At 37.7% G+C, this 16,515-nt stretch overlaps 1 protein-coding gene across 1 annotated transcript; it reads left to right on the top strand.

The window, feature by feature from the left end:
- The first annotated feature begins 15,219 nt into the window (after positions 1–15,219).
- LOC109180029 lies at positions 15,220–16,515 on the top strand. Its single transcript, XM_019329513.1, has one exon. The coding sequence runs from the start codon at positions 15,220–15,222 to the stop codon at positions 16,513–16,515; it is 1,296 nt and encodes a 431-aa protein (XP_019185058.1).

Below are 16,515 nucleotides of genomic sequence, written 5' to 3'. Positions count from 1 at the left end.
GAAGCCAGTGAGAAGACCAAATAGTGCCCGATCGGTTCTTAATAATTAGAAGGATTAAAAGATTATATTTACTGTATTGAAAAAAAAATCGATTATATTTACTGCTTTATTTTATTTTCTTCTCCTTATATATTTCTTTATATCATTTTTATTTAGGTTTATTATGCTTTTATGTTATTTGGAAAATATAATATTGGGTGCATTTCAATTATCAATATAATTTCTTTCAACATTATTATCATTTTTTTATGTGTCTCTATGCGCTCTGTCTATTAAGAGTCAATTATTAATAATTTCATTCCACTTTATCATATGGCATTTTTGTTATTTTTTTATGCTCTTGTAATTTTTTTAGGGTTTGTGTACACAACTAAACAAATTTATTTGTTACATTCTTTGTTAACATAAAAAATAAAATTTGGATTGTCTATATGCTAACAAGAAATAATTAGCTTGTGGGATATATTAAACAAAGAAAACAATAGCTAATACGTCATGTGTCTCACTCTTGCAAAATTTAAAAAATTGAGCCTTTATAAAAAAAAAGAGTCAATGTGCACTAGCCGAGTTTCAACCCATACGAAAAGTAAGATATTTGTCATTTTCATATACGTATTAATACATTTTACAACCTAGAAGAATAATTAAATATGTTTTAATTTTACATATATTTTTATGACAATAAATTTTTTTAAAAAATATTTTTACTAATTCTAGATCCTACATACCAATTCAAGAAAATTTGTATCCAAAAACTCACACGCAAACATGGAATATGTTTTGTATTAATTTTAATACCATAACAAAATTGCAAGGAAAAAAATTAACATAATGGCACGAATATGAGCTATAAATACACATCTCATTTTGCGTTATCAATATACTTAATTAATCTCAACATCTTAGTGAGTGAATTATAGTTTCGTTGAAAATGTCGAACAACAATAGTACTACGAGGTAGGGTAGGGGTCGCCAAATAATATAATTCCCTTCTCTACAACAGTTACAAGAAAGAAAAACAAATATTTGAGTCCTGATTAGGGAGTAACAACCTAGTCTAAGTCTGAGTTGATTAACCATGCTTCACCTTTGAGAAAAGGGGAGTGTGTGATGTTAAGAACACCAAGTGTTTGATGAAATGCCTCTTAGACTGTCTTTAGCCATGAGAATGTACTTGAATGTTCAAAGAGTGTGGGATGACCTTGAGAAAGACTTTCTTATCGTTATATGATATCCTACGTCTTTTGGCCCCCAATTTGGTTTAAGTATCTTGACCTACCTTTAGTTCTTATCTACCTCTAATTTCTTACCATTTGTATTCATTAAAGTGTGTTGTTTAATATTGTGTTTGTATCCATATCTAGCCTCTGTTTTGACTAGAATTCCATGAGGAACATCAATATCTTATGCTTTGAACCCTAAAGGCTAAAGCTCAACTCCTATCGCCAATCCTTGTGAGAACGACATCCAGTATAAAGATACCCGTCATCTAATACATTCGCTCACCTAAAATGCTACTTCATCAACTACGTTTTAACAAGAAATAATTAGCGTGTGTGATAGATTGAACAAAGAAAACAATACTTAATACATTTTGTATCTCACTCTTGTAAAGTTTTAAAAATTAAGCCTCCTCTGTGAAAGAAAGAGTCATTATGCACTAGTAGCCGAGTGTCAACTCATGTAAAAGATGAGATAGTTCATCGTTTTCATTAGATACATGTAAATTAAAAGATTTTATTATAATTTAGTTAAATAACTACATTTAAACGATTGCACAAGGTTTCAACAAAAAAATTATTGTAATTAATCCTATATGATCAAATAATAAAAATTAACTTTATTAGTTATCTCTCCCTCTCTCTCTCTCTCTCTCTCTCTCTCTCTCACACACACACACACACACACACACACACATATATATATATATAGGGAAGGGATCAGGTGCGGGTGGGACTTCCCGTGCGATTGTGTGGGTGAACGCACGTTAAGCGTTAATATGACGCACTTAAATTACAAAACACACGCACATTAAGCACACAAACAAAACACATTAAAAACACAACCCCACGCACATTAAGCACAAGCGTCACGCATGTTAAGCACAAGTCTCACGCACCGTAAGCACAAGCCTCACGCACCTGAAGCACAGAACTCAGACATTTTTTAAGTTTCAACAACTATTCACATTAAGCACAAACCCACGCACGTTAAGCACAAAACTCACGCACCTTAAGCACAAGACTCATGTACCCTAAGCACAAGACTCACGCACATTAAGCACAAAACTCATGCACCTTAAAGTTTCAACAATAACTCACATTAAGTACACACTCACGCACATTAAGCACAAAACTCACGCACCTTAAACACAAAACTCACGCACCTTAGGTATAAAACTCACGCACATTAAGCACAAAATTCAGTACACACTCACGCACATTAAGCACAAACCTCACACACCTTAAGCACAAGACTCACGCTCCTTAAGTACAAAACTCACACACATTAATTACTCGCACATGAACTTAATTTTATATATATATATATATATATATATATATATATATATATATATATATATATAATTATGATCAGGTGTGAAGAGCATCACCGGTGCAAAACTGCAGATAAGTATGATCAGTGGCTTTTTTTTTTTAAAAAAAATCAATACAAATTTGTGCACTAGAAGAACCAAAAAACATGTATTTGAAGGTCAAAATTCTGCACTCGAAGGCACAATGATGTGCAATTGAAGCAATTATGATACTGAAAAGGTGAGTTATTCAACTTGAGTATTATTGAAGCAATTATCCTTACGAATCATTTGCAAATCTCACTAATTTCATTAGAAATTTAATTATACGTTGTTGAAAAGAAGACAAAAGATATAATAAAATCGACCCATAATTGTGCACTTGAAAGAACAAAACTGTGCACTTGAAGGCTAAGATTCTGCACTGGAATGCACAAAGATGTGCAATCAATGCAATTTATGGTACCAAAAAGTTGAGTTATTCAACTTAAGTGTTGTTGAAACAATTAACCTTAGAAATCGTTTGTAAATCTCGCAAATTTCATTAGAAATTTAGTTATATGTTATTGAAAAGAAGGCAAAAGATATAACAAACATTGACCTATAATTATGCTCTTGTAGACACAAAACTGTGCACTTGAAGATCAAATTTGTGCACTCTTAGTCACAAAACTTTGTACTCAAAGGAAATATTATGTACTGAGACAAAACATATACACTCGAAGAAAGAAAAATATGCACTCAAAGAAGAAAAAATGTGCGATCGAAGACAAAGACCATTTACTTTGAGTTATTTACCATAATGCCTCCGCGTTTTTTAATTATCTTCATTATGAATTGCTGATTTAAATTTGATCAACAAAGAAGGTATCTCCGTTTCCGGCGGAGACTATTTAAAATATATATATATATATATATATATATATATATATATATATATCTAAATAATTATTTTGAATTTATTTGTTCAATACGTTCATAATCTAAATCATATTGAATTGAGTATACATCATATGTATTTTCATTAAGTCAATAGTAAATTCATAATGTTTTTATTATAGATTCATGAAAATAAAGTTTAATGTAAATAAACATTATATTATATCCGCATAATGTTTAATGACATTCATCAGGTATTATGTTCATAATATTTGTTCAATATGATAAATAATCTAGATTTTAATGTACATAAACACTAAACTACAAGTACATTACAACTATTTTCATTCACTTTGTAGTATGTTCATAATATTCATTCTATTCTCACCAACATATATATATGGAGGGGTTCTGGTGCGGTTATTTAGACGTGCGGTTTAATGCCATTGATCAAATCTAGATAAACGACTCAAAGTAATGAATTTTTTTTAAAAAAAAAAACGCGCCTCTTGAAGGAACTAAGCAACTTAACCTTAAGTATGAAAATGACGCACCTTTAATATACAAACCACACACCTTAAGAACACAAACCACAAACCTAAGGTTTTAAAAATCGCGCACCTTAAATTTCAACAACTCACACACCCTAAACATACAAATCACGCACCTTAAGAAGGCAAACCACACACCTTAAGTTTCATGTTGACGCACCTTAAGTTTCAACAATTACTCACATTAAGCACACAAACCATGCACCTTAAGCACAAAAACCACGCACCTTATGTTGGGTAATAAGGTTGAAAAAACCCAAAATAATAATCCTACGGAAAGATTATTATTCTATGGGAAAACAGAAAAACTGGGAAAGAAAAAAGGTGGAAAACTGGGTAAGGGTTAGCACGAGTTTGAACGTAATGTTCTTTTCCTTAAAACCGTATTTGCTACCTCCCACAAGTAGTGCTAGGAGCGTTGTAGCCTAGGTTTCCCAGGATAAAACGTGCTACGATTCTTTGTTTAAGCACCTAAACAAAGAACCCGGCAAACAAAGCAAAGCTTAGAACACTGCTGGGTAAAAAAGAGAGTAGAAACAGAAGTTTTGAAGCAAAACAGTACTGGAATTCGTTTGGTTTTGTGTTGTGTAAAATGCTTCTATCCTACCTCTCTTTATATAGGGATGTTGGAGGGATAGCATTCAACATGACCATTAAATTGGTATTAAAACCAATTATGTAACACCTGTAATAGACACCCACTAAGTAGGATTAAACTCAGGTTTAAAATTGAAACTAAAACAGTGTTAATTCCAGTAACAGATGAGTTTAATCTTCTGAACTTTCGGATTTCTGACCGTTGGGGTGCAGGTTCAGGACACGAGAGCAACACAAGAGTGCATCTCTCGTGCTGTGGTGCAACACGAGAGTACACCTCTCGCGTTCATCGTTGCACGAGAGTTTTGCCCTCGGTGCACCACAACCTCTCGTGCTCTCTGTAGCACGACTCTCGGTTTTGGCCGAGCCAAGTGACTATTTCGATTGAAAAATGATACCGAAGTTTGGCATAACTTAGCGGGCTTGAATCAAGCCTTTTTCGATCTCTTCTAGTTGGATTTTGATTTGCCCAACATCCACATTCAAAAACAGCCAACAGTATCCAAATGCTATCTAATTCAAAAATTATGTTCACCTAACAATGCACAATTTCGAATTACAACAAATGCACAACCGTGATTTTCACTCTGCCTAAGAGCACTAAAGCACACTCTCTAACTATTAAAATGCACACTATGTAATATCAGAAAAGCACACATAACAATACAAACCATGCACACTAGTTTGATGTCACTATTTTAGGTATATTTTCTCACTTGAGCTACATTTCCAGCTGTTTAGTCATGTCTGACTTTACATATTTAACAGTTAAAGACCAACAGTTGTTAACCACAAACACAAATACACATGTAGCCAAGATTGCACATTATAAGTTCATGTACGTGCACTGTTTTTCAAATGCCAGATGCACACTAACTATTTCACACAAAGTGGAAAACAGATTGCACCATTCATATACTCACAAATACAAAAAGAAAGTACTCTGTAATGCACACATGTATTCATGAAAAATCTACAAAAATTCATCATTCTAAATTACTCTTGGTTTAGGTAGCTTACCTAGTCGTCTTGGATATATCCACTGTTGACCGTGTGTACCCCGACATTCACACTCGCACTTCCCTACTGTTTATTCACCAGCCTCTATCCCTCTTTGGACTACCTTGACAAACAACACTTACAACTTCGCATTTTGCACTCTCACACTGCGAATTTCATCGGCGCAACCCAACATCAAACATTTGTGCAACAGCATAATCCCTAACCATAAGTCAGTTATGAAATCAGGATCTTTTTCTCCACTTCATCCCCCCACCCCACTCTGACCCCAAACATAGGGTTTTTTTCCCCAATTTGAAGCTTCATCCATGGATGTTTAGTGTCATTAAGTACACACAAAAAAAATGATTAACGTACTTACCTATTTTCTTGGTCGTCTCTAACGATGCCATTTGGCTGCGTCCGACATGCCTTCGAATTGGTTTCAGCCGCATGCACAGGGAATTCGTCTCTGAGGTTGAAGGATTTCGTCTAGACTATACTCAAGGAGGAAATTAAACCAAAGGGAAAGAGAACGGATTTCATGCAATTTCCACTTTCCATCCACAAAAATTTGCACGATCTCCTTCCCATTCGATTTGACTTTTTTGCCCCTTTTTCCATTTAATTGTTACGTTACTGCTTTTTAACCTCCTTTTTAAATTTGCCAATCGTGCGATCTCAGCCCTATATCTCTATAATCCTATGATTGAGAATTGTCCACAGTCCTCACGTGGAATGTTGTCCTCACTTGAACCTTACCCTCTATATATATATATATATATATATATATAGAGAGAGAGAGAGAGAGTTCATTCCAGCAATAGTCCTCTGACTATTACTATTTTTCAAAATTAGTTCCCGTCTTTGAATTTGGACAAAATAAACCCTTGACTATTAGATTTGTTCCAATATTGGTCCCTTCGTTAGAGATCCATTTGTTAGGGGTTAGTTTAGAGGCTAAAATGGTCTTTTCCTTAGCTATTGCTATCTTCTTCCTCCCTTGTCCGACCAGCAGCCCTACCCTTATTCTCCTTCGTTCTTCTCAGATCTTACCACGGTCGGCTTTTGTTCTCTTTACGAACTTGTGAATCTTCTTCCTGCTTTCCGGCTTTCCGCTTTTCTCTATTTCAGTTTATCGGCAATGATAGCATTTCTGTGATATAGTGAGCAAGGGTCTAAACGAGCTGTATTTTAACGTCTACATCAATGACAAAATGGCCATTTCCGCGCTGGACTTGTCTACTATCACCTCTAAGCTAGCAACGGCTTACTACAAGGACTTGGTGATAAATTCTTCCATGGTTACCAGCCCGCTGAAAGTGAAAGTTAGTCCATTGAATGACGCTCAAAGGCATTACGAATGCGATACTACGGGGTTGACGGAAAGGTCGCGGATGGACATTCCGCCGGCGGAAACGCGGCTGCTGCTGTGGGGTTTGCGATGATGTTTGGGGCGTTTGTTGGGCTGGGGGCAATGGCTGCAAGGCGGCAGAAGAGGCCCTAAAATTGGCAGAGACGGCAGAGTTTCTCGTCCCATGCTGGAGATTCAACCTTTTTGAGCAGCAAGAGTAAGAGCCACCAATTCAACTCATCAACCGCGGGGTTAGTGCGCTTCTTCTCTCTTGCAGAATTGCAGGAAGCAACCAAGAACTGGGATGATGAAGAAATCGGAAGCAACCAAGAATTGGAGAAATCGATGATGGAATCAGGGTGGCCTGGTCATCAAGAGAGGAAACCCACAATCTGAGCAAGGCATCAATGAATTCCAGACAGAAATCCAAATATTGTCCAAGCTCAGGGAGACATTAAGAAGTGTTGTGTACTCATTTGGGGTGGTGCTGTTTGAAGTGTTGTATGCGCGTGCAGCCATTAATCCACAACTGCCGAAGGAACAAGTGAACTTGGCCGAGTGGGCGATGCAGTGGAAGAGGAAGGGATTGCTGGACATAGCTGCTACCACCGTCGACAAACTGAAATAGAGAAAAGCAGAAAGCAGGAAGAAGATTCACAAGTTCGTAGAGAGAACAAATGCCAGCGGTGGTGTTAGATCGGAGAAGAACGAAGGAGAATAAGGGTAGGGTTCCTGGTTGGACAAGGGGGGAGATGAAAACAATAGTTAAGGAAAAGACCATTTTAGCCCCTACACTAACGCCGAACAAACGGATCTCTAAAGGAAGACCTAATACTGGAACAAATCGGATAGTTAAGGGTCTATTTTGTCCAAATTAAAAGACGAGGAACAATTTGGAAAATCGCAATAGTCGAAGGACCATTGCTGGAATTAACTCTCTCTCTCTTTATATATATATAGAGTAAGGTTCAAGTGCGGCGATGTCCTTAGGTTCGGCGGTGCGGCGTCAGTGATAGTTCAACAAATATATATCATCAATGTTAGGAAAATGCACCATAAAAGCACATACAAATTAGGTACGCATCACCAAAACCACACCATTAGGTGTGAGTAAAAACACCATGCAGTGTTCGAAAATATACTATTGGGGGTGGTGAGTTATATGGTGTATTTTTTTTGGGCATGTTGCGTATTTTTTGGTATTTTTTTTGCATTTCACTGTAGTGTGTTTCCCTTAAACTGTTGGTGCATGTTGTTAACACTGTTGGTGTATTCTGAAATTAAACTTTTTTCTATATATATATATATATATACTAATAAGAGCCAAGAGAGTTAGGCCTATAATGGGTAGAAAAAATGGCGGTCAAATTTTTTAATCAAATGAATGGCTTAGATTGATCATATTTTAATTTATCTTTGATATTTCCTAATTTATCTTTAATGAATATGATTATCCGTTAACTTTTCCGTTAAATATTATCTTTTCCGTTAATTTCTGTTAGTTCACCGTTAACTTGCTCATTGATTTCAATAAGAAATGTCTTAGGTTCGAACCACATCTCAATCCAAGTTGACATAATTAGTACTCTATTTTACTCTTATTAAATTATTAAATAATAATTTAGTAGCTAAAACAAAAACTATTTCTTTAATTTAGAATTATGTGTCTACAGTGCCTTTATATTCAAAAAAAAAAAAATATTCATTATCAATAAATTAAATAAGAGAAATAATTTCATTGTCTTTATTTTTCTTCAATATAAAAATTCTTTACATTCAAAATTCAAATTCATCAATTGATTATATTCGCTACATTGTCCCTACAACGTCTTTATTAAAAAAATTTATTCATTATCAATAAATTAATTAAGGAAAATAATTTCATTAGTTATATTGTCTTTATTTTTCTCCAATGTAAAAATTCTTTACATTCAAATTCATCAAATGATTATATTCATTACATTGTCTATTATCTTTTTTGTGCACTATTTTTTAATTAAATATCAAAGTTATAATACAAAATAATGCTATATAATTATTTACCAAGTATTTTATTAATACCATGAAAAAAATTAAAAATTTTAAATAATAAAGTCAATTATATTAACTACTTGAGGGATTTGTTGACAAAGAGAGTATTCAAATCACAGAACAAATTGAAGTGAGAAACTACCTCGCAATGTCATTTTTTGACAATTAGCAGTTAACGGTTAGCGTTAGCAGATTATATTAGCATATTTGACTAGCGAATTATATCAACGATTGGTAAAAAGATATTTGAAAAAATTAGCTGTTTAAATTAACATTTAAAACGACCTAAGGGTATAATAATAATAATAATAATAATAATAATAATAATAATAATAATAATAATAATAATAATAATAATAGTTTTAATAATAATTTTTTTTAATATAGATGTGCTATGGGGAAATCATTCTCAAAAACGTTAAGTGAAAATATTGTAAATTACAATGTTTGTATTTTCAGTGGTTTGGAACAAATTGTTGCTTCAAACTGATGAATAACCAAAACACTTTCTTTAGCATTTTGATCTTTGGGTTACATCATATTTACCAATCGTCCAATATCTTTGGGTTACATTATAATTAAAAATTTTAAATTTTTACTACATCTAAATTCCTTAAATTAGAAATTTCTTTATCCATAATAATTTATTCAACAATAATGGTTGAATTAAATGAACACTGAGCAATGAATTGTTAAACAGTTTAGATGATAATGAGATTGTTTATGCAGTGGCTCTTCTATACTATATTTGGCGTACGAGGAATGGAGCTGTATGGGAGACATGTTTACCGAGATCATGGAAAGTGATTGCAATGGCAACCTCGACCGCACAAGCATGGAAAACAGTCCACCCAGGACGGACGGGTACGATAACCACCAATGCGACAAGTGGCCGGAATATTCCTGCCAATCCAGTAGATTCCGTGATGCAAGATGGGGATCACAACATTGCTGCTACAGTAACAATTCCACCTGCACCTATGCTAGGAAATTCCGAACCAAATGCGTCAGTAATGCAGCATCAAGCAATTTCCTCATCCATGCGGTATCAGTGTTATTTCGACGTAGCATATATTCACCAAACAAACAAGACGGCGATGGGGGCAATTCTACTCAACAGGCAAGGAGGTTATGTCTCTGCTATATTGTCTCCCATGATGGACTGTTTTTCACCTCTAATGGCGGAAGCTTTTGCATGCAAAGAGGCTTTATCCTGGCTAAGAAATCGTGGGGTAAAATCAATAGAACTTTTCACAGATTGTTTGATGCTTCAACAATACCTATCATTATTGACACACTCGCCACGCTCATACTTGGGTTATGCCATTGATAGTTGCAGGACTATTATGTCGTATTTTGATTATTGTTCGCTTTGTTATATTCCTAGATTAGACAATTATTTAGCTCATACATTAGCATCTACTGCTTTATCCCGGACGACTATTATGTACTCGGACTCAGGTCCACCAAGCTCTATTTCTGCATATTTTGAATAAATGCCGTACAGGCTCCTTTAAAAAAAAATGAACACTGAGCAAAACACCTAAAGGACTGGTACGGTTGATTCATTCATTGATCTTGTATATATGTGCATTCATTAAATATATTAGAACCCTTTCCAACAAAAATACTTGGTTACTATTTAAAAAAAGTTTAGTAACAATTATATTGAATCTCCTATATTACATTGTATTCATATTCTATGAATTACATATTTAGATAAACAAATTAGACATTAAATTACTTATGTTGAACTTCTTATATATAATCTTGCATTTATATACTTTCAAATATTTATTTAATTATAAACATTGGGTAGAAAAAATGACTGTCAAATTATTAAGTCACATGAATAGTTCAGATAGTTCAGATTTTAATTTTTCCTTCAGATTTCCTAATTTATCCTTAATTACTAGTTTTTTACGCGCATTGCGCGATTGGGATAATGCCCAATGTTTTTTTTTTTTTTTTTGTAAATAAGTATTTTAAAGTATATCAAGGCACGAATATATTGGAATTGTTCATGCATAGATAATTGAATGTTGAATTTGTGTATTTAAATAAGTAATTCTCAGTTTACAAATACAAGATAATATATTCAAGATTAATTATAATTGTCAATAAAATAATTGTATGGGTATGGTTGAAACCATATACCGGAAATAAGGGAGAGCAAATAAAAATTAGGGCATAAAATATTAAATATATACTAATATTGTTTGAGGAGATTCTGACAGTAGATTTGTGGTTAGAGTTCTATTAAGACTTTAATATTAGAATTAGATTAATGGTGTTGTTATAATTCTATATTAGACTTTAATATTAAAATTAGACTAACGGTGAATTAAGGGTATTTAACGGATAATCATATAATTAAGGGTACTTTTCTCTCCCTAGGTTTTCCACGCTCTAGGGTTTCTGTCGATTTCCTCGACTCTACATACGACTTTCTTCACGGAATTCCTTTCCGGTTACGGTTTTCTGATTGAGCAGCAACAAGCGCCGACGGAACGTGAAGCAGCGGCTCGGCTGGGTAGCGTGAAGGATGGCGGACCGAATGGATGTTGCGGGATTAACGGCACGGTGGGCAGATATGGTTTTGGCGGAGGAGGAGGGTGGCTTTGTACCGCAGATGGCGGAGGGGCAGACCGGTGAGGTGGTGGGGGACGGTGAGCCCTCATGGGGGGTAGTAGGCCGTTTCTTGACAAGGAAGCTAGTTAAACTTGAGTTCATGAGTCAGGTCATGGCGTCCGTATGGCAACCGGTGAGTGGGGTTCAGGCATCTGAGATACAACCGGGCGTGTTCTTATTCGTTTTCCATCACATAACGGATGTACAACGTGTTCTTGATGAGGGGCCATGGTCATATGATAACAGCACGTTCGTCTGCAAGCAAGTCCCTGAGAATGTTTTGCCGGTTAATGTTAAGTTGGATACGGTAGACATGTGGGTGCAAATCCATGAGTTGCCTATGGGTTACACATCTGAGTTGATACAGGAACAGATTGGGAATTATTTAGGGGTTTTTGTGAAAAGAGATGATCGCTTTCAGAATATGCCCTGGAGAACCTTTTATCGAATTAGGGTTTCGCTTTCGATTGAAAAACCGTTGAAACGCCGAATGAAGTTTATAAAGCGGGATAAAACGAGTTGTTGGGTGTTCTTCAAATATGAACGTCTGCATACATATTGTTACTTCTGTGGAATGCTAGGCCACTCTTACAAATTTTGTCGGGGTGCAAGGGATTCAGTGATGCAGGTGGAGGATTACTTGTATGGCCCGGACTTGCGGGCAGGGGGAAGTAGAGGACCGAGGCCCGTTGGTGGCAGTTGGTTACTGCCGATGCCGACGGCAGGGAAGGGGGCTGTTTCGGGAGATGGGAAGTCGGGGCCGGCGCAGCATGGGGGTGGGCCGGCTAGGGAAACTGAGGTTGAGACCGGGGTGATGGCTGTGGCGAAACGCCGACGGGAGGGGTTGGAGAGTGAGGGGGTGCGGTATGAGGTGGAGGGAAGGGATGTTGTGATGACGGATCATTCAAAAAACTTACACCAGGCGGGTACTGGTTCCCAGGCCCGCCCAACCCAATGAGTACTCTTAGTTGGAACTGCCGTGGCTTAGGCAATCCACGGACAGTTCGAGAGACAGTGGACATGGTGTCCAGTAAGAAGCCGGATTTTGTATTTTTGATGGAAACGATGGTAGGGCAAGATCATGCGGAACGACTTAGAATTAAAATTGGTTTTGAAGGGTTGTTCTATGTGGACAACGAGAGGAATGTGGGAGGCTTAGCGTTGCTGTGGAGGAAAAACAATACTGCTACCCTCCTAAGCTACTCTAAGAATCATGTGGATGTGGAGGTTCGACTGGCAGGGGATAGAATTTGGAGAATGACTGGTTTTTACGGCTTTCCAAAGTGGGAAGACAGGAGGGAATCGTGGGAGCTATTGGGGACGCTAAGTGGGAGATCCTCGCTTCCTTGGGTTGTAATAGGGGATTTCAATGATCTCTTATATCAGCACGAGAAAAGGGGGGGGGGGGGGGAACCCGCACCCAAATAGTCTCCTTCGCGGTTTCGGGGAGGTGGTTGATGGTTGTGGTTTAGCGCAGATGGCTATGAGAGGCTATCAATTTACCTGGGAGAAAAGCAAAGGCACGAACAATTGGATTGAGGAGAGGTTAGATAAGGTGTTGGCAACGGTATCTTGGGGGGATATTAACCCCCATGCAGAGGTACATAATATCCTAACATGTAAATCGGATCACTATTCTAAAAATTGCAGAATCTTGCGGGCAGAGGAGAAGGGGTCACAAAGGATTCAGGTTTGAAATGGCCTGGTTGTTGGATGAGGGGTGCAGGGAGGTGGTTGAGACAGCCTGGCATGACCGGAGGACTGAGGGGTTGCTGAATTGTCAGCAATATTGTGGAAACAGTCTGATGCGATGGGGAGGGGACCACTTCGATAAATTTGGAGACCGGATTAGGCGAATACGCGCGAAACAGGAGGCCATTAGACATAGGCGTGATCCGGATGCCTTAACCGAATTTCAGAACCTTGAAGTTCAACTGATCCAGCTGGAGGCTCAGGAGGATACTTTCTGGAGACAGAGGGCGAAACAACATTGGTTGCGTGGTGCTGATGTTAACACAAAATTTTATCACAGGTATGCCTCTGCCCGGAAAAAGAAGAATTTAATTGCTAAATTAATGAATGATGATGGGGAATGGGTGGAGGGGGAAAATATGAATCTACTTGTTATGAGATATTTTGAGGGGATTTTTGCAATGAATAATGTTACATGCAGTGACCCTTTGTTTAATGATTTTGCCCCACGTGTAACCCCGGCACAAAATATGGCCCTTTTACGCCCCTTTGATGTTAATGAGGTTAGAACTGCCATTTTTTCTATGTTCCCGGATAAAGCCCCGAGGCTAGATGGTATGAACTCGGGTTTTTATCAATATTTTTGGGATGTGGTGGGAGTGGATGTATCTGAATTTATTCTTAATACCCTCAATTCGCGGACCCTCCCGAATTGTTTGAATGATACGAATATAATACTGATCCCTAAGAAAAATGTGCCTGAAACGGTTGGGGATATGCGGCTGATTGCTCTCAGTAATGTATTGTACAGGATTATGGCAAAAATGATGACCAATAGGATGAAACCGCTTATGGAAAATCTAATATCAGATTCCCAGAGTGCTTTCATTTCAGGGAGGTTGATCACAGATAATATCCTGGTGGCTTCAGAGGTGGGTCACTTTTTAAATCGGAAGCAATGTGGTAATGTGGGGTGGGGTGCTCTAAAGTTAGATATGGCAAATGCATATGATAGGATGGAGTGGCCGTTTCTGAAGAAGATGTTACAGGTGATGGGATTTGATAGGGGGTGGATTGATTTGGTTATGACATGTGTGACAACTGTGACATATCAGGTTGTGGTAAATGGTGTGCCTGGAGGAAAAATAATCCCAACACGAGGTCTCAGGCAAGGCGACCCCCTCTCACCGTATTTGTTTATTATATGTGCTGAAGGATTATCTTTATTATTACAAAAAGCTGAGCTGTCACATCTTTTCTTTGCAGATGACAGCTTATTGTTTTTCAAGGCAAATTTACAGGAGGCTAGTGTGATAAAACAATGTCTATTGAGGTATGAGAATTTATCTGGCCAGATGGTTAATTACCATAAATCAAATATTTGCTTCAGCATGAATACCTCAAGGGAAGATAGAGATCTTGTGGCGAATTGTTTAGGCGTGGATCAGGCACCAAACTTTGGGAAATATTTAGGCCTTCCGTCATTCATTGGGAGAAATAAAAGAGCAGTCTTCTCTTATGTGGAGGATAAAATCAAACAGAGAATTGGATCATGGAATAAGAAGCTGTTGTCACAAGCAGGAAAAGAGGTACTTTTGAAAAGTGTGGTCCAATCTATGCCTACCTTTTCAATGAGTATTTTCTTATTACCCAATACAGTCTGTTTATCTATTGAAAGGACAATGAACAGGTACTGGTGGGGAAAAGGGGTGGACAGAGGGATTCACTGGAAGGCCTGGAATAAATTATGTGTCCCTAAGAAATATGGGGGTTTGGGATTTAAAGATCTACGTTCTTTCAACCTGGCTATGTTAGGGAAGCAGGCATGGAGATTTCTTACTAACCCAACCTCTCTTGCGGCAAGAGTATATAAAGCCCGTTATTAGCCGACGACTTCCTTTATCGATGCCAAGATAGGGAATTGTCCCAGTTATTGTTGGCGGAGTATAATGGTTGCCCATGAAATAGTTTGCGCTGGAGTAAGGAGAAGGATTGGAAATGGGGAAAAAACTCTGATCTGGGGACATCCCTGGTTGCCTGATGATCCAAGTCCTTTAATACAGACAGAAATGCCTGAGGAACTGCGTGAGGCAAGGGTTGTAGGCTTGATTGACCAACAGACGAAAACATGGGATCCTCATATTTTAAGTGATTTATTTGAACCTGATGATGTGGCCCGGATATATAGGATCCCTGTAAGCCCGGAATATGAAGACTCGTGGTATTGGTTTAAGGACCCAAGGGGTGAATATTCTGTTAAAAATGCATACAGGCAGATTGTTGGAAATTATGAAAATAATTCGGGTACCTTTGATAAGTGGATCACATTGTGGAAGTTGAAAGTCCCGCCCAAATGGAAAACCTTTTTGTGGAGAGCCTTATGTGATATCCTCCCAACCACAAACAACCTGATTATAAAGAGAGTAGAAGTTGATCCTACATGTCCAATGTGTGATACATCTCATGAGAATGTTATGCATACATTAACTTCTTGTGATTATTCTAGAATTGTTTGGAATATTTCGGGTTTGCCTGTTACAAATATTATTGCTGCTACTTTTCCAGAATGGATAATGGGTGCTATGGCCAACTTAACGGAGGAGCAATTTGCCACACTGGTAGGAGTTCTTTATCATTTATGGAATGCCCGAAACGAAGCTGTGTGGAACAGAGCATTACCGCCACCTCCCGCTACATGGAGACGTGCGGCCGCGGCAAGAACGGCGTATACCCAGGCACACTGCCCGAGCAGTGTTCCACCAGCGCAGCAGCCTCCACCGGTGCTTCACGGACGGCCGCGGTGCTTCTTCGACGGAGGATTTCGGCCGCAGACGGGAGACGCGGCTTATGGCGTAGTATTACTCCACCCGGATGGTTCATTCAAGGCCGCAACAAATGACAAACTCATGGCTTGTTTGTCACCTCTTATGGCGGAGGCCCTAGCATGCAAAGAAGCGTTATCTTGGCTCAAGGAGCGGAACGAACTTGATGTGGATATGCTGACTGATTGCACACAACTACGACATCACTTGCTATCTAGTCCTACGACCATCCTATCTTATGAAGGAGTGGTGGAGGATCAATGTCGGGCAATTATGGCCCTTTTTACGTATTGCTCTTTTAATATTGTTTCTAGACTAGTTAATGTTAGTGCTCATACTTTAGCTACACTAGCTTTTGATCAGGAACACTCTATGTATTGGGACTATGTCCCTCCTGACTGCTTGATTCCTTTCATTAATTAA

The sequence above is a fragment of the Ipomoea nil genome, unplaced genomic scaffold (assembly GCF_001879475.1).
Source record: "Ipomoea nil cultivar Tokyo-kokei standard unplaced genomic scaffold, Asagao_1.1 scaffold0987, whole genome shotgun sequence".
Taxonomy (NCBI): Eukaryota; Viridiplantae; Streptophyta; class Magnoliopsida; order Solanales; family Convolvulaceae; genus Ipomoea; species Ipomoea nil.
Note: the sequence above shows the minus strand (reverse complement) of the source record. Positions and strands in the feature narration are given on the sequence as shown.